General features: G+C 41.5%; 1 protein-coding gene and 1 long non-coding RNA gene across 3 annotated transcripts in view; one reads left to right on the forward strand and one right to left on the reverse strand.

Moving 5' to 3' along the window:
* Positions 1-7,760: 7,760 nt before the first annotated feature.
* On the forward strand, positions 7,761-11,027 carry LOC123372709. The gene is made up of 2 exons (XR_006580414.1): positions 7,761-7,829; positions 10,882-11,027. It is a non-coding gene; the product is annotated as an uncharacterized LOC123372709 (long non-coding RNA).
* Positions 11,028-13,843: 2,816 nt separating this feature from the next.
* The window catches only part of REEP5 (receptor accessory protein 5), a 29,495-nt gene continuing 24,758 nt past the window's right edge, over positions 13,844-18,580 (reverse strand). For both annotated transcript variants that reach the window (XM_045021052.1, XM_045021053.1), the window contains exons 4-5: positions 17,341-17,509; positions 13,844-14,367 (exon numbers count right to left, since the gene is read on the reverse strand). In XM_045021052.1, coding sequence (XP_044876987.1) covers positions 14,318-14,367; positions 17,341-17,509 — 219 coding nt within the window. In that variant the 3' untranslated portion in view covers positions 13,844-14,317. The remainder of the gene's footprint in view (positions 14,368-17,340; positions 17,510-18,580) is intronic.

The raw sequence follows: 18,580 nt of genomic DNA on the forward strand, positions 1-18,580 counted from the left end.
TGTTAAAATGTATGGAGTGTTAGATTTGACTGTGATGGATTATAAAATCACAAGGATATGCTCACTTAATTTCAGTTCTTACCTCACTGACCTTGCAGTCCATCTCAGCCAGGGTTACTAACACGTGTGTATTCCACTGTGAAGAATCAAAAAGCCTGGTTGTGGGGGAGTTTTAATTCTGGACAGCATAAAGACAAGCCCCACAAGAATTTCAGAGGGTGATCTTCAACTTTTATTAAAACATAGCTAATGTATGATATACCATGCAAAACAATGTGAGTGTCTCCAATTTGACTCATTAATGTAATATTGAGGGTTTTGGTTTTTTTTAAAGCTGCTTACAAAAAATACATAAAAGCACTGGCTCTGAAAAGTGGTATGACAGTTGTTTTATGGTAGGTTTTGACACTGGGTTTGGAAAATTTGGGAAAGTAGATGCTATATTATGCACTTGCTATACAGTCATTGCTTTTTCTGTTGTAAGCAGTTGAAATACAACTAGGTATTTAGTGTGACAGCTGATTAGTATTTTCTCTATGGGGGTAAAGTGTATGCTAGGACATTCTCTGTCGTGAAGATATAGCTATAGTATCTTACTTAGAGTCTCCATGCAGATCTTAGTTTTTATATTAACTGTTTCTGCTGCTCTGTAATTCAGTGTCTTGATAGCTCTTTGGATATCTTACCTGCAGGTGGCATGGGGAATTACTGACACTTTCTGGATTCAGTGCCAGTGGAGTGGCTGTTACTTTGGGCAATCTGGACTGATAATACTTAATTTCCTATATAGTCTTCTAATTGGGAACATAATTATTTTTCTGTAACAGTTGAAATCTGTCATGACTACTCTTAGATTTTGCACAACTGCAAAGGGTGAGAATTTTCACTTACTAACTACACAATACATACTTACACATTAATTACACTGTTTCATCCTTGTTGCAGCTGAGCAAATTCAAAAATTCATGACAAATCTAGAGTCGGATAGCCAAAGGTGCTATGGAGTTCATCCAGGGTAACAGGGCAATAACTCACAAGGCTAGCTGCAGTAAAGGGGCCTGAAGGCCACAGAAGGAAATCAGTTTTGGGAGGGGCATGATGTGGTTATTTTAAAACTTTGAGTTATAGAGGCTCTTTGTGTGAGCCATGCATGCATAATCTACTGTGAATTATTCTTGGAGAATCTGTTTGTAAACATACATTGAGATTTCCAAAAGTAACAGTTAAAGAAAGAAGCTGCATCTATACTGAATGCTTGAACTTCTTGAACTGATGGAAGCCTTACCACGTGAATGCTATGTGGTTGGGACACTGTAGGTGTATGTCTGGCTGAGCAGGATGATGGTAAACATGGGGTGCATTTAGTGGCATGCTCTCCTAGGCAGTGGCAAATGTGGCAGGGATTATTACTTTAGTCACCGTTAACTTCCATTCTGTACTTTATACGTCTCTAGAAAGGGTGGGGTTGTGCAATTGCAATGGGGGAGTGAATGGCAGTATAATTACACGGCATGCTAGAAAGGAAGAGGGGAGACATGGCATTTGTGCCCCAAATACTGGGGCTCAACACTGTGCTATACCTTCTTCCCCCCCTCCTGGTAGCTCCTGTCCACTGTTGAGGAGGGATTGACTTTGGTTTTCTGCAAAATGAAAGCCCCAGGAATGTTGTCCCTCCTGCACGTAACTTTCTAAGAGGAAAAAAAGATAATCTGGCACCAGGGTTTTGATAAGTAAAGGCTAAGTGAGCTTCCTACCTCATTCTTATCCTTGTGAACAAAACTTGAATGTTCAAATTTAGGCAATTGGTATTTTAAAAAATGTATGCGGTTAAATACTGATCGGGTGTGCATCTACTGTTCATAGTGGCCAAGAGTACAATTCAACCTCTATTTTGGTGTACTGTCAGGATAAATAAAAGCATTTTAATTACATTGCCACCTTGGTTATTAAATGCAGTAAATATGTAGTAAAAACAAAATTAATCCATGTTGAGATGGATACTTTGCAATGACCATACTGTAATGCTTTCACAGAGGTGGCTGACTTCCCTAAACTGATTTGATTAAATAAAACTACCAAAACATTGTTCAAAGTTGCTAGGTACAAAACTGGCTGCACCTTTCAGAGGGGGTAGCTGTGTTAGTCTGTATCAGCAAAAACAACGAGGAGTCCTTGTGGCACCTTAGAGCCTAACAAATTTATTTGGGCATAAGCTTTCGTGGGCTATAACCCACTTCAGCAGATGCATGGAGTGGAAAATACAGTAGGCAGGTATAAATATACAGCAGAAGAAAAGATGGGAGTTGCCTTACTGGGTGGGTGGTCAGTGCTAATGAGGCCAATTCAATTAGGGTGGATGATGTGGCTCATTTCCAACAGTTGACAAGAAGGGGTCAATATCAGCAGAGGGAAAATTACTTTTTGTAGTGCTAACAAGAAATTGCAGAACTGGAATTAATTTGTAAACTTGACACTATCAAATTAGGCCTGAATAAAGACTGGGAGTGGCTGGGTACCTGAGTATTGTATTTTCCAATCCATGCATCTGATGAAGTGGGTCATAGCCCATCAAAGCTTATGTCCAAATAAATGTGTTCGTCTCTAAGGTGCCACAAAGACTCCGCTTGTTGTTTCGGCTACACCTTGTACCTTGTGTGTGAAGACAAGTTTAACATGAGTGATCCAACCACCATAAATTGTTTCAGGAGCATCTTAAAGTTAAACTTTGACCCTTCTTTCTGTGAGTTGAAACAGATTGGCCTGTAATTTTCTGGTCTCTAGGCTTCAGTTTTGAACAACTTTGCAAATACTAAGAGCTGTAAAAGACAGCAAAGGCATCGGACTGTTAGGGGACACTGATCCTAAAATCTACTGGTCTTTTTGTTTGTTTTTTTCTCCTTTCCCATGACATCCTTCTCAGGCAGAATGGAAATTTCAATAAACATGCTCCACTCATTGTATGTAATGGAATCTCAGACTCTCCTAGCCTTCAACAACAACTTCTCTTAATAAATATTTGGAATAAAATGTCAGTCACTACAAAAAAATACAGTGAAACTTGGACAAGAGACCACACTTAGTGAAACACCTCTTGTTTTAAGAGCATGGCCCAATTTAAATGTTTTCATCATCCTTTCCACATCATCGTGTACGTAAGGCAGCAGTTAAATGGCACCAATCATCTCTAACCTAGCTCATTTTTCCAGGGCTTCTATACTTTGATCTAAAAATGCTGCTTTACCCCTTATTGTGCTATGCAGTGTGCCTTTAGGGTAACCGCCTTTGTCTATTGCCTGGGGTCACCAAAGAAATACTTTTAGGAAGCTTGTTTTGGGGCAGAGCCAGCACTAGGCATAAGCAGACTCAACAATTGCTTAGGACCATGAGCAACTCCTGAGGGGCCCCCTATTTGCTTTTTATTATTGGGGGGGGGCTTATGCCAAAAATATTGCTGCTTAGGGCCCCCAGTGGGCGAGCACCACCTCTGAAAGATGTTCCATATAAGTCCATCCCTTCTTAGGGACAGCTTTGACTGTAGGGGTGAATAAACTGACCAAGTATGATTCTGTTCTGCCTTTTTATTAGATGGCCACCCCTATTTAAACAACCAATTTGTCAATTAAGACGGGTTGCACTGTATTCATAGCGAATATAGCTTTTTACTTTATAGGTAAGGACATAGTGCAGTTGTTTAGTTCAATAGCATAATAGATGTCTACAAAATTACTCCTCAAGTTGTTATAGCTGGCGGGGGGGTGGGGGAGAGAACTTTTCCAGGTATTTTCCTCTCAGTTGTGAAAAATTGAACCATTCCCTTGTGTGAGTTTCATTTAACCCAGTCGTGGATCCTCTATTTATTTTAAAAGGAGAGGAAGCAGATATTCTAAGTGCCATATGAAAATCCTCTTGGAAGTGTTGAGACCAACAATTCAGGAAGTAAACCTGCTTTGTTTTAAAACCTGGGTGATAAGAGATGACTTTTTAAGGAATTCAGGATCTGGCATCCATAGTAGTTCTTAGCGTAGCTTACACTTTGGCCAATGAGAGTTTACTGGCATGAGGACAGTAAAAACTCACTCAGGTCCTCAAAATTTGCTGCTTGGAGTTAAGAAAAATGAGTTCTTCAAGTGCTTGCTCATGTCCATTCCATATTAGGTGTGTGTGCTTGCCACATGCACCGGTGCCGGAAGTTTTCCCCTTAGCAGTATCCATAGGAGACTGGCTCTGGTGCCCTCTAGAGTGGTGCCCACATGGCACAGTATAAGGAGCGCTGCCGGCTCCCCCCACCCTCAGTTCCTTCTTGCTACCAGTGACAGCGCTGGAACATCTGCTTTGGCTAGTGTTTCATTCTCTGTTCTTGCGAACTTTGAAAACCTGTAAAATAGTTATAGTTATTAGTTTCTTAGTTAAACCCTTAGTAGTAGTTTTCAACTCTTTGTTAGTCCTGAACGGGACTCAGCCAGGGGACAGGGCATGCCCCGGTCCACAGGTTTTAAGCCCTGCGATTGCTGTAAATGGCCTATGCCTGTCAGCAATCCACATACCAGCTGCCTAAGGTGCTTAGGCGGTGCCGTATCTGCAAGTCCTTTAAACCTAGGATGAAGAAGGAGCATGAAACGCATCTAAGGGCGCTCCTAATGGAATTGGCACTCACGCCAGCACTGAAGCAGTGGTCTAACTCCACACCAAGTACCGTGGCCTCCGTGTGCACTGCTCTGCTGGCACCGTCCATGAGCCAGCACCGTTCCCCCTCCATGGCTCCGGTCATGAAGCCAAAGAAGATCGTGAAGGGATGATCTCCTACCTCCCGCAAGGCAAAGGGGAGGGCTGGCGGTGAGCCACGACTGGTGCTGGGCAGCTCAACGCCCCCTTCAGGAAGTCAGGCTCCAGCTCAAGTCAAGCGGTGCAACCCATCCTGTACTTCACCTATGACTCCACATAGCAGAGCAGGCCACAACCAGCTTCAGGTGCCGTCGACGCCCAAAGCCCTTCAAGCAGCTCAGGAGATCCTGATGCTCCCAGTGCCGCCCACACCGGCTCCAGCAGTACCCCGATCTCAGGGAAAACCCACTTTGGGACTTATGCGTGTGTCCCCGCCATTGCTCACCCGTGGAAAGCTGTCATGCCCTGGGACTAGAGAGGCATGCTCAGTGGAGCCCCCCTTCAGTCCCTGCACTGGGGACACCGATTGAGTTATTCGAGGCATTCCTCACTGGTGGATTGGCACAGACCCTCTGGGGCACGTGCCACCCGGCAAGATCTCAGGGACTGGTCCCGACCATCTCCAACGGCCTGGTACTGATCGTGGGACCGATTGGGGAGCAGAGACCACCAATTGCCGTCGTCATCACCCGTCTCCTAGGAGATTGCCCTTTTCAGGAGGTACCTCCTGACAGCTGGCCTGTAGTGGCTGCTGGTCCCGGTCAGGCAGCGTGAGGTGTAGATTGCTGGGTCCGCCGAACACCGTCGCTCTCCAAAACCCCAACCAAGATGCCCGACTCTCTTGGACAGGTTGGCTTCGGGTCTCAGCGACCAGCGCTGGTCAGACAAGAGCCACCACTCCACCCGTTCCTGGTTGCGTGATACTGACCACTCTGCTTACAGCTCCAGCACAGAGCGATGTTCCCTGCCTGGGGGACAAGCACCCCTCAATGGCACCAAAACCTGTTCCATAGCCCCAAGGGCAGCAGCTGGTGACATAGTACCTGTGGAACCCTTGAGGGTTCACCCAACCATCCCCAGCTCCCTGATCGGTGTTGGGAGCCTCGGAGAGGCCAGCGGCCTCGGTATCCCATCCCCCTCCAGTGCTCGAGGCTTCAGGGGGAAGGACGCCGCAGGTCTAGGAGGACCCAGGGGAGAAGCTGCTGGACCACCAATGGACATGGAGATTCCCGCGGCACCAGCATCATACTCATCATCGCCAGACAAGGCTATCACAGGGCCCCCTCACCCAGTTCCTCAGGATGACACCAAAGCGAACCAGGAACTTTTGAAGAGGGTCACTTCCAACCTGAGGCTTCAGGCAGAGGAACTGGAAGAGCCCTCGGACTCTCTGATGTCCTCTGCTCCTGCCAGGGTGGTCCTACCCCTTCATGAAGGGGTTTCCAAAATCATTAATGCCCTGTAGCAGACCCCCGCTTCCTTGGCCCATATCTCTGAGGGCCAAAAGCAAGTACTTTGTGCCAACCAAGGGGCATGAGTACTTATACTCCCACAGCCTCTAATTCCCTGGTGGTAGAGGTGGCTAACTACAAAGAGAGGCAAGGGCAACCAGGGCCACCCCCAAAAATAAAGACTCGAGGAGGCTGGATCTCTTTGAGCATAAGATTTATTGGTCTTCCAGCCTTCAGCTGAGAGTGGCCAACCACCAAGCCCTCCTTGTCCGGTATGACTTTAATATGTGGCAAGCCATGGACAAGTTCAAAGAGTTGCTCCCCGAGGCTTCCAAGGAGTTCCGAGTCACCCTCAATGAGAGCACAACCACAGCCAGGGTGGCCCTCCAGATGTGGCGAGCACACACACCTAATATGAAATGGACATGAGCAACACATCTTGAAGAACACCAGTTATGGAAAAGGTAACTGTCTTTTTCCTCCAAGTGGCAGTATTGGCAAAGGCACAAATCCATTCCGGGAATTAAAAGGCTTTGTCCCATGTAAGTGTGGAATATCTTAAAGGTAATGTTTCTCTTAAAAATAATTGCCAAGATTGTTAAAAGCAGGTGCTTAAAGTTAGGTTCCTAAATCCATATTTAGGCATCTAAATAAGATGCCTAATTTTCCATAAGCACTGAGCATCTTCAACTCCCACTGAAATCAACTACTGAATTGGTTTGTTTAATGATAGAAAATCAGTTCAATTAGTTTCTCTAACATATTTTACTTTGGGAATTTTAAATAAGTAATTGTATGTTCATTCAAAACACTTCCTTTAGGAGTTTGATATCTGTACTTAGCTTTTGCTGCCATAGCAAAACAATATGCCTTAATTTTTTGTATATATATATTTGAAATTACAAGTCGTACCATTTAAAATCTTTTCTGTTTTTCATAACGTGACTCTTACGAGTCATCTTTATTCTGCTTTAGAAGTCTCAAGATCTTTTCTGTATTTGACAATGTGACAGTAAGCTGTTATATCCAGTTCCTAACAATATTAAGCAGCATTTTATACATAAAACATACATGATAAATACTATAATCTATTTTACTATATGTAAAGTAATAGGAATTTTATTAGTAGTGAAAGAAATCTACCTAGAAAAAAAAAAACCTTGTGCGCTAATAAAATGTTTCCACCATGTTTTAAGGAATACTATCAACTTGATTATTTTTTTAAAATAACAGATTTTTAATATTGCAGTTTTTCCGTTGTGCTCTTTAAATAGCATGTCAGCTCCCCTGTCAACATCAGAATCTCTTTGGCCGGAAAGAAACATGACTGCACAAAAATATATAGCAAACTTAAAAAAAAAATGTGGGGGATTGCAGGGCGTGTAACTTGTTTCTTATAATAATGTTTTGTTTTACTTTAAACTAGAATGGGTATGAAAGTTTCTGACAGAAGAGCAATTTTTTTTTCAAAGCTGACAGTGTCCTTGTAACACTTTCTATAAATCTGCAGATAAGAAGATTGATATTAGGCACAGAGCAAAGACTGCTTTGAAAAATGAAGTCACACGATGAAAGAAAAGACTTCTTAAAAATGAAAGAATTCAGCAGTGAGATAGATTATAAATAGGCATTTTATTTACTTTTTCAGGTATTTGAGGACAGAATCTGCTACAGTGGAAATGCAGACCCTTGCACTCGGTTCTTGATGTAAAGAAAGTAAGTGAGTTTCAAATATTTTATTTTAAAATGTATGTTTGATTTGGGGAATGGCATTTAAAAATTACTATATGTAATTGTCCATCCTTATCCACAATGTGCTTGTCACAGAGGACAAACTTTAAGAAAACAACACATAATACAAAGTGTACAATGCTCACTTTATTTTTATTACAAATATTTGCACTGTAAAAAACAAAAATAGTATTTTTCAATTCACCTAATACAGGTACTGTAGTGCAATCTCTTTATCATGAAAGTTGATCTTACAAATGTAGAATTATGTACCAAAAAAACAGTGCACTCAAAACAAAACAATGTAAAACTTTAGAGCCTACAAGTCCACTCAACCCTACTCAAACAAGTTTGGTTAGAATTTGCAGGAGATAATGCTACCCGCTTCTTGTTTACACTGTCACCTGAAAGTGAGACCAGGAATTCTCATGGCACTTTTGTAGCCAGCGCAAGGTATTTACGGGTCAGATATGCTAAACAGGCATATGCCCTTTCATTCTTCAGCCACCATTCCACAGGGCATGCTTCTAATGCTGATGATGCTCATTAAAAAACAAACAAACGTTAATTACATTTGTGACTGAACTCCTCGGGGGAGAATTGTATGTCTCCTGTTCTGTTCTGTTTTACCTGCATTCTGTCATATATTTCATGTCATAGCAGTCTCAAATGATGTTCGTTTTAAGAACCCTTTCACAGCAGATTTGACAAAATGCAAAGAAGGTACCAATGTGAGATTTCTAAAAATAGCTACAGCATTCAACCCAAGGATTAAGAATTTGAAATACTGTCCAAAATCTGAGAGGGACGAGGTGTGGAGCATGCTTTCAGAAGCCTTAAAAGAGCAACACTCAGATACGGAAACTACAAAACCCAAACCACCAAAAAAAGAAAATCAACCTTCTGCTGGTGGCATCTGACTCAGATGATGAAAATGAACATGCGTTGGTCCGTTCTGCTTTGGATCATTATTGAGCAGAACCCATCATCAGCATGGACACGTCTTCTGGAATGGTGGTTGAAGCATGAAGGGACATATGAATCTATAGCAGGGGTCGGCAACCTTTCAGAAGTGGTGTGCCGAATCTTCATTTATTCACTCTAATTTAAGGTTTTGTGTGCCAGTAATACATTTTAACGTTTTTAGAAGGTCCCTTTCTATAAGTCTATAATATATAACTAAACTATTGTTGTATGTAAAGTAAATAAGGTTTTTAAAATGTTTAAGAAGCTTCATTTAAAATTAAATTAAAATGCAGAGCCCCCTGGACCAGTGGCCAGGACCCGGGAAGTGTGAGTGCCACTGAAAAATCGGCTCGCGTGCCATGGGTTGCCTACCCCTGATCTATATCTTGCGGTGCCGGCTACAACAGTGCCATGTGAATTCCTGTTCTCACTTTCAGGTGACATTGTAAATAAGAAGTGGGCAACATTATCTCTTGCAAATTGTAACCAAATTTGTTTGTCTGAGTGATTGGCTGAACAAGAAGTAGGCCTGTGTGGACTTGCAGGCTCTAAAATTTTACATTGTTTTATTTTTGAATGCAGGTTTTTTGGTACATAATTCTACATTTATAAGTTCAACTTTCATGATAAGGAGATTGCACTACAGTACTTGTACTAGGTGAATTGAAAAATACTATTTCTTTTGTTTTTTTACAGTGCAAATACTTGTAATCAAAAATAAATATAAAGTGAGTACTGTATACTTTGTATTCTGTGTTAATTGAAATCACTATATTTGAAAATGTAGAAAGCATCCAAAAATATTGAACTAAATCGTATTCTATTGTTTAAAAGTGCGATTAATCATGATTAATTTTTTTAATTGCTTGACAGCCCTAATCATCATACATACCAAAAAGGGGACAAAATGAGTGCTCTTTTTGAATGCTTGATTTTGCAACCTTATGTTCTTATTGGTGTGTGTGTGTAATTAACTATAAGTGTTAGAGTATTGACATCTGTGCATTATATAAAAGGAGCTCTTCTGACTGTGTACTTCCTTTTTGCTTCAGGGGACTGATTATCAGAGACATAGGTGCTGCAAAGTTAAAAACCTGTGCACATTTTCTCTTGAATTTGCAGAATAGTTAATTAACAGGTTGCACAAAGGTACCCACTGACAGATTGGAATGCAAACTTAGGATAAGGATTCTTGATACAGCCGTTGTTTTGCTTTCATCAGTGAATTATCAGAGTTTAATTTGTTAGTGTGAAAAATTTCTTTAGTGGTTACAGCATTGTTACATTTCCTTCTTGAAGCTATTGCTATATTGCGTTTTGCAGTTGCATGGGATGAGTTAAAATTGGTGGAATATGTATATGCTAGCAGAAAGAAGAGAGGGTATGATTGTTCCGATCTACCATTTGAGCACCCCTGCATTATTGCACAATGTCACTTGGGCCTATATGCTTCCCAAAGGCTAGCAAACCTACAGGAGAGGAAAAGGCTGTCTGAATTCCCTGTAGCTTATATCCAATGTTTCTTCTCTGCATAGCCCTTTTATCACCCAAGGCTTGAGGGTCACTAGGGAGCCGAGGTCACTGAAAGTCAGGAAATCCAGGCTGACATTGCCATATGCTTGTGGATGCTCACTACCTACTGTGGGATAGTCAATTACTTTTTGTCAAGGTCTAGTCACAGTCCAGACTTCAGAGAAGAAAATAATAAAATAAAAAAATAGATTTCGGGGTCTGCCTATTGACTATCCTGCCCTATACTATAGATGCCCACTACCAGCTGTTTGGAGGAGCAGACCTCTGTAACACATAGGCACACAAACTAAGAGCTCCAGCAATGAAGTATTAGGTACCTCTGCAAGCTCCTGCTGGAATGGGGGCAAGGATGAAAAGATGCCTTGCCCTTTTAACCCAGTAGTTTTCTATAGGTTGAGCAGATGGTACTTATTTAAGACATAGTGAAAAGCATTATTCCAGTACTGTAAGAGACTGCTCTTTATTTATATCTTTCTGTTCAGTACATTACATCTTCAGCACAGACAAATTGGCTAAGATATACTAATTTTTTAAACAGCTGCTGTGAGAAGACTTACAGAATGGCACTGAACTGAGTGGCCAGTGCCCACAGGAGTTATTTGCAAATACAGAATGGGTTGCTGCAGGAATCCTTCCCTTCCAAGACTACATGAGTGAACAGGTCCTCTTAATTTACATACCTTTGAAAAATCTTCCCACTCATCTAAAGATTAAATATATCAAGCCTGAAAGCAATTTTAAGAGAATGTTAAGTTTGTAAAGTTTGAATTTCCCATACAGCAACTTTTATTAGCAGTAATGCACACAGCTTGACAAGCAGCACCAAGCCACTTAGTCTAACTGTAAATCAGCTGGAACAAAGAATTGTTTTAAAAAAAAAAACAAAAAAAACACAACCAACCTTGAGGGCTGTGTTGCACTAAACATAGTGTTAACAGCTGTCTGATCAAGAGGGTTTTGTTGTAAACACAAAACATTTAACTATTCAGTTCTGAACCTTATTTAAGAATACTAGAGTAAACTTCCCCTTACACCTGTCTAAAAGGGCTTTGCACCTCTGATTGAGGTGAAGTTTAAAAGATGGGATTCTTCAGAATAAAAATTAACTGGGTTGAGAATCAGGAAGTTATGTTGTGTCCCTAGAGGGACAGCTGGCTGACCTTGGAAAGTCTCTGACCTCTCATTTCCCACCTCTTTAAAATAGGGACAGTATTTAATAGTCCTATAAGGAGTCATTTGTTTACTTATACAGTACTTAGTTCTTTTCAGTTACTGAATACCATGCTTCATGGGTATTTCTCCTGTTAAAACACTTGAGAATTTTTAGGTTTAACATCCTTCTAAAAAGGAAACTGGCAGTAATGTTAGTGGCACAAGCTGACAGGCTTGTGCAGCGCTGATTTAAAGAGCATAAAACAAATTAAAATGGGTTATGGCACCCCAAAATTCCACTAACTCCATTTTAATAGGACCTTCACTAAAATGTAGCACTGAGGACAATGCTAAAGCTTTTCCTCAGACTACCTTTACATTGCAATTCTTAGCAGAAGTGAAACCCAGAGGATGACTACTAGGTTTTTTAGGTTACTATTGCACTTCCATTCCTGTTTTGGCTAAGTTTATACTGTGCTGTTCACACTTTTGTTAGCTGTAGGGGTGCTGTAAGTTAACCAGTGTCATAGCTATCCAATGCTTAATGCTAGGGATTGGCTGTTTTGACTCCTTCCTCATCATCTAAAATAGTTTGTGGGAATTAGTGGCAACACTCCCAACTTTAGGTGACCTGCAGTCACACTGTACCCCTCCTTTGTCCACAATGGCTCTTAGAGACAAAGGGAAAATTTCCTGTTTGCATGGGAAGAGTTGGAAAGATCGCAGCACTTTGAATAGTTAAGTACCCTTCACCCACCCCTTTGCTCTGAGGCATCCCTAAAAGTAGGGCAAGAAACTCAGTTTGAACGGAAAGTTCCAATAGCCCTTCCCATTCAAATTCTAGAGGACTAAGGAGGCAGGGAATGCCACAACAGCACCCAACAGGTATTTAAGGGTAGGTCACAGTTAGTGAGGATATCTGCTTGTGGCACTGCTCCACTTGCTCCATTTCAAAGTTACCTTTATCTGTTGTTCTATGCATTAGGCCAGCTTGTACCAAAAAGTGGTCACAAAGCAAGGGGGAGTTTTACTAGCTAAACATACACAATATATACTTGTCTGCAAGCTGTGCTATTTCAAGTTCTCCGTTCAGCATGCAAACCTGCCCTTTTGGGGGGGGGGGGGGGATATACCGAAGTCACTCCCAACCCCTAATTAGCAAGTTTTCACTACCTCCCATTTTATTTAAATTGCTCTCTTGATTACAGATTATGCTCTAAGGCATATGTGATACCTCTTCATTAGTCTAACTTTGATTTAAAAACCTATTTCAGATATAACCCTGAAGCTGCTATATTACATTTTTGTATTGTTTCATGCATTGAGAGCTCCCTGATAGGTTAAGCCTGGCTGTCTCATTCTCAAGTTGGAGAATTCAGTGTGATTTTGTGGGAAACTAGAAACCTTCACTGGTTTTATTTGCTTCTCTACATTAATTGGAATGCATTTCCCTTAAGGTACATGGGCTGGACCACAATTATAAATATGGAAGAATTATTTATATTTTAAAAATGATGCAAAGCCAGCAAGCTCTAAGGAAACCTCACAGGGCATAATGCCAAGGAAGAGAACATGATGTAAAACTACAGAATTATGTACAGTGTGAATACATCTCAAAATTCAAATAAAATAGTAACAGTAAATGCAAACACAGATTGTAAAGGGCCAGAGTGTTTTGACTTGTAGGAATTATTTTGAAGGCTTTGGTCACATTTGTGTTGCTCTGGTCCTGTCCAATTAAGTAACCTAGGTGTTTTACTTCTTCCCCGTAAGAGGTTTTTTTGATGCCCATGCATTTCATAGGCTCTGATTTAGTGGGTAATAGGGGGAAGACCCACATCTCCTTATGTAGCCAGAGCAGACAACACCTTTTGCATATGCAGAAAAAGCTCATGGAGGAAGGGGTTGATGGGAACAAACAAGATAAAAGGCAAGCCCCATGATTACAGTGTCAATTGTAACTGACTTCAGCAGGTATTTCTACAAATCATTGCAGTAAATCTGATTTTTTACAGTTGCTTTCTGCTTCTCTGAGTGTAATTTGTAAGGCACTCCATTCCTGAATCATTTCACATGCCAATTACATTTAACAAACAAGTCAGGGGTTATGCTTTAGTCAGTTTGCACTAGCTGTTCAATGCATCCATTTCTGGCAAATAACTTCACACCAGTATAACCCTGGTCATTCGCACTAATGTGCTCTTTTCTATGTTTAAGAACTACCCATTTAATATTGAACACACACTTTGTACTGAATACTGCAGGTTACAAGTGGTACATGCAACAATACAGAATCTCCATGACCAAGTGCATAGTGCGGTTGGCTTCACTCGTGGGGAATACATGTATTAAGCCACTTCCCTCTGATACTTTATTTCCTATATATGCAAACATATGCATACAAAAATGATACGTTACAGGAAGAACCAGTCAAATGTTAACAACTGTAAATACAGAGAATGCATGCACAAAGAAACAAACTGTGAAGTGCAGAGCCTGTGGGATACAGATATAATTTTATTTAAGTTTGTGTTCACGGCAGGATGAGACACTACTGAAAGGTCTTTCCCCTGCATGGAGATGAATAAGATAAGTTTTCAATAAGCTTTAGATGCTGCCCATTGCACTGCATTTAAATAGAAGTGCTTACTTTCTATATAGACAACATAAAAGTAAGCAAAATTACAACACATTCCTTTAATATATCAAAAATGTTTCCAAGGCAACATTATTATTAAAATTATTATACCACAGTCCCCAGTAACATCGAGCTGTATAAAGGAGTGGGGGGGGCGAGGAACTTTCTTCATCCTGCTAACAGTTTAAATGCCCTTCTTCTCATCACCAAGTAAGTTCACTGTAGCTTTCTTGGCTGGAGGAGGGGAGAAAACAGTGTTAAATTTCTATCCTGCTACAAATAAGAGGCCTATGTAATCACTATTGACTGCAGTTGTGAGATAATCTACATTTTACCTCCAAGTGCTGAGGGAAAACCAGCATTTTAAAATAGGCAAATAAAATTGACAATAGTGGTGGATCAAGGCTGTGAAGTTTTGTAGAAACAGATTCTGTGAAAATCTTTATTACAGCAAACCAACCATAGGTTGGTAGCACCTCAGTGAAGATCACAGCCCAACGTAAGAAAAAGCAGCAAAGAATCCTGTGGCACCTTATAGACTAACAGACGTTTTGCAGCATGAGCTTTCATGGGTGAATACCCACTTCTTCGGATGCAAGTGGTGGAAATTTCCAGGGGCAGGTTTATAAATGCAAGCAAGAAGCAAGCTAGAGATAACGAGGTTAGTTCAATCAGGGAGGATGAGGCCCTGTTCTAGCAGTTGAGTGAAAACCAAGAGAGGAGAAACTGGTTCTGTAGTTGGCAAGCCATTCACAGTCTTTGTTTAATCCTGAGCTGATGGTGTCAAATTTGCAGATGAACTGGAGCTCAGCAGTTTCTCTTTGAAGTCTGGTCCTGAAGTTTTTTTGCTGCAGGATGGCCACCTTAAGATCTGCTATTGTGTGGCCAGGGAGGTTGAAGTGTTCTCCTACAGGTTTTTGTGTATTGCCATTCCTAATATCTGATTTGTGTCCATTTATCCTTTTCCTTAGAGACTGTCCAGTTTGGCCGATGTACATAGCAGAGGGGCATTGCTGGCATATGATGGCATATATTACATTGGTGGACGTGCAGGTGAATGAACCGGTGATGGTGTGGCTGATCTGGTTAGGTCCTGTGATGGTGTCGCTGGTGTAGATATGTGGGCAGAGTTGGCATCGAGGTTTGTTGCATGGATTGGTTCCTGAGCTAGAGTTACTACGGTGCGGTGTGCAGTTACTGGTGACTATCCACACAATAGCAGATCTTAAGGTGGCCATCCTGCAGCAAAAAAACTTCAGGACCAGACTTCAAAGAGAAACTGCTGAGCTCCAGTTCATCTGCAAATTTGACATCATCAGCTCAGGATTAAACAAAGACTGTGAATGGCTTGCCAACTACAGAACCAGTTTCTCCTCTCTTGGTTTTCACTCAACTGCTAGAACAGGGCCTCATCCTCCCTGATTGAACTAACCTCGTTATCTCTAGCTTGCTTCTTGCTTGCATTTATAAACCTGCCCCTGGAAATTTCCACCACTTGCATCCGAAGAAGTGGGTGTATTCACCCACGAAAGCTCATGCTGCAAAATGTCTGTTAGTCTAGAAGGTGCCACAGGATTCTTTGCTGCTTTTACAGATCCAGACTAACACGGCTACCCCTCTGATACACAACTTAAGAAAAGAACACTATTTAATATGGGATATACCAGGTCTAGCTGTAGTACCTGAAGGTCTGTGTATATTTTGAAAGTTTCACTGTAACATGTCCAGAGAATGAATCAGCCCATCAGTCAGAGTGGGCTGTAGTAACACACTGATTGAGCAGGTATATGCAAACCTTAGTGTCTGAGGGTCAGGGCCAGCTCCAGGGTTTTTGCCGCCCCAAGCAGCAAAAAGGGGAAGAAAAAAAGAAAAAAGGAAAAAAAAGCCACGATGGCGATCAGCTCTACCGCCACCACTTCAGTCTTCAGCGGCAGGTCCTTCGCTCCGAAATGGACTAAGGGACCCTCCGCCGAAGACCCGGACGTGCCACCCCTCACCATTGGCCGCCCCAAGCAGCTGCTTGCTGGGTTGTGCCTAGAGCTGGCCCTGCTGAGGGTGTTGGGGGAGGGGGGAGAGAAAGAAAAGAGAACACGAGGACAAGACTCAAGGAAGAGGAACACAAAAAAAGACAGGCGTAAAGAACACAGGCAATAACTAGGAGAACAAGAATAATTGTGAAGAAAAGTTAGTGCTTTAAACCTTGTCTACAAAACAGATGTTTGTCTCAGTAAAGGTCATGCATCAGGAGCGTAGGAAAAACAAGAAAGAATGAGTCATTTACATTCAAGTAGGAAAACAGAGGTAAGACAGAAAATAAACGGAGAAATCAAAGAAAACTCCTAAAAAATTCTGAAAGGTTCTTTCTTCCTTCAGATTTAGATTCAAACACTCCAGAAAGTTCAACTACATCTCCTTCCTTCATCCATATTTTACGAGGCATTTACAGTGCAAATTTCCTGCCTGGCTTCCTTAGGAGCTAAATAAGGGCTGAAAAGCCTCCGGCCTTCTTCCCTCCATGCGAGCCCCTCTGAACCATTTCAGCATGCTGCTTGAGTTCCGGCAATTGTGCATCTAGGAATCACTATGGAGATTTCACTTTTCTCCCGAGACCTAAATCACTGGGTTTTTTGTTTGTTTGGTGTTTTTCTTTAATAAAAAAAAAGTGGGATTGAGATGTTTTGCTTTCTGGGAGGGGAAAAATAGACACACTTAATAGGTAGGAATTCAACACGAGGTGAAACATTACAAGTAATATTAACAACTTGCCATATAAAACATTTGGCAGTTATTCCACAGCACCAAATTCTAAGTACTTCAGGTGACCCAGAATGCACTGAATACCCAAAGTTGTATGGATTGCCTGTGTGATGAGCTGAATAGATTCTCTCACTAATAACACCACTTTATGGACATGCTAAGCTGTTATAGGGACAAGCAAAATAACTGGACCATTTCATGCAAGCAGTGTCCTTCAAGAGATTTGTTGTTTAACGTAGACACATGCTAAAGAAGTGGTACTTGCTTCATCTATGCCCTCCACAATCCTCTCTCCCCTTTACTTGGCTTCAAAGGCAACACACACCCCGCCAGATATCTGCAAAAGCAGCATCTTTTAAGGCCAAAAAATAATCATTTTAAAGGCATCAGCCCTGAAATCATAAAGGTAAATTCCCACTCCTTGAGGCAAGTTTACATTCTTGGTCTCACCTTCTTTAGTAATGACATCTGCAGTCTCTGCAGCTTTGTCTTTCAGATCCTTCACAACACTGTCCAACTGAGCCTCGTGCTTCAAGAAAAAAGGGCGGATAATTCGGTGGTAGAGAAGCTCTGCTCCATTGGAAGGGCTTGGAGCCATGCACCACAGGAGAAAGCCACACTGCACAGAAAAAACAAAATCAATATTGGCGTTGAGAGAGGAAAGATGAGATTCAGGAGATCTGGGTTCTGTCCCTAACTCTGCCCACAGACTCAGTGACTTACCAAGGTCACTTTTGCTTTTTCTACACACAAAAGTTATACCGGTTTAATTAACCTATCTAGTAAAGTGACATGCACAACCCTCCCTCCAGCATGGACTCAGTTATACTGGTATTGCTTATTTTCATATGCTAAGGGGAGAAATAAGATATACTTGTTTAAGGCTTGTTTATACCAGTAAAACTGCATCCATAGTAGAGGGTTGTACTGTAGAACTGGGTCGGGGTATGGTTTTGTTGTTTCAATCAAGTATTAGTCTCTGTACCTCAATTCCCCGTCTGTAACATTAGGAAACCACCTCACAAGAGTGTTTGGAGGATAGATCTTTTAGCATATGAAAGGCTTATGTACTACTGGAATTGGTACTATAGACATTTCTATAGCAACCATCCCAGTACAGACACACAAAAAGAACATTTAGGATGCAAAGTCAACATCAGAATTAGTCAAAGTCAGCACCTGTGCAACCTAAATTAAGACTCTTTGTACATATATAGTGTGAAAGGACCTGCTCTGAGGTTGAATCAGGGTTGCGTAGTGAAGGCGGCTGTTTTCTGAAGGACACCTACCTCATTTGTTGCAGGAGTTGGCAGGTGCAGTCTTTTCTCTTTCTGTGGTCCCCTATCTGATGGCTAAGCAGTTGACTGCTGCCTTGGAGAATTTGATGCCACCCCTGTCTTTGCTACAGAATTCCTATGTGATGCTGGGCCAGTCACTGAAACCAAGTTTCAGATGTAGTCACAAAGTTCTCTCTTCATTGTCTGGGTGCTCAACTTGAGACCTGGAGTCTGATTTACAGAAGTGCTGAGCACTTTCAGCTGCAATGGAAATCAATGGGAGCTTAAAATGCTAAGTACTGTGAAAAATCCAGTTTTACGTGTCTCAGACTGGGCACCCTAAATAGCAGATTCTTTTGAGTTTAATATCTGCATCTCAGTTCCCCATTTGTAAAATGGGGATAACCACCACT

The sequence above is a fragment of the Mauremys mutica genome, chromosome 6 (genome assembly GCF_020497125.1).
Source record: "Mauremys mutica isolate MM-2020 ecotype Southern chromosome 6, ASM2049712v1, whole genome shotgun sequence".
NCBI lineage: Eukaryota > Metazoa > Chordata > Testudines > Geoemydidae > Mauremys > Mauremys mutica.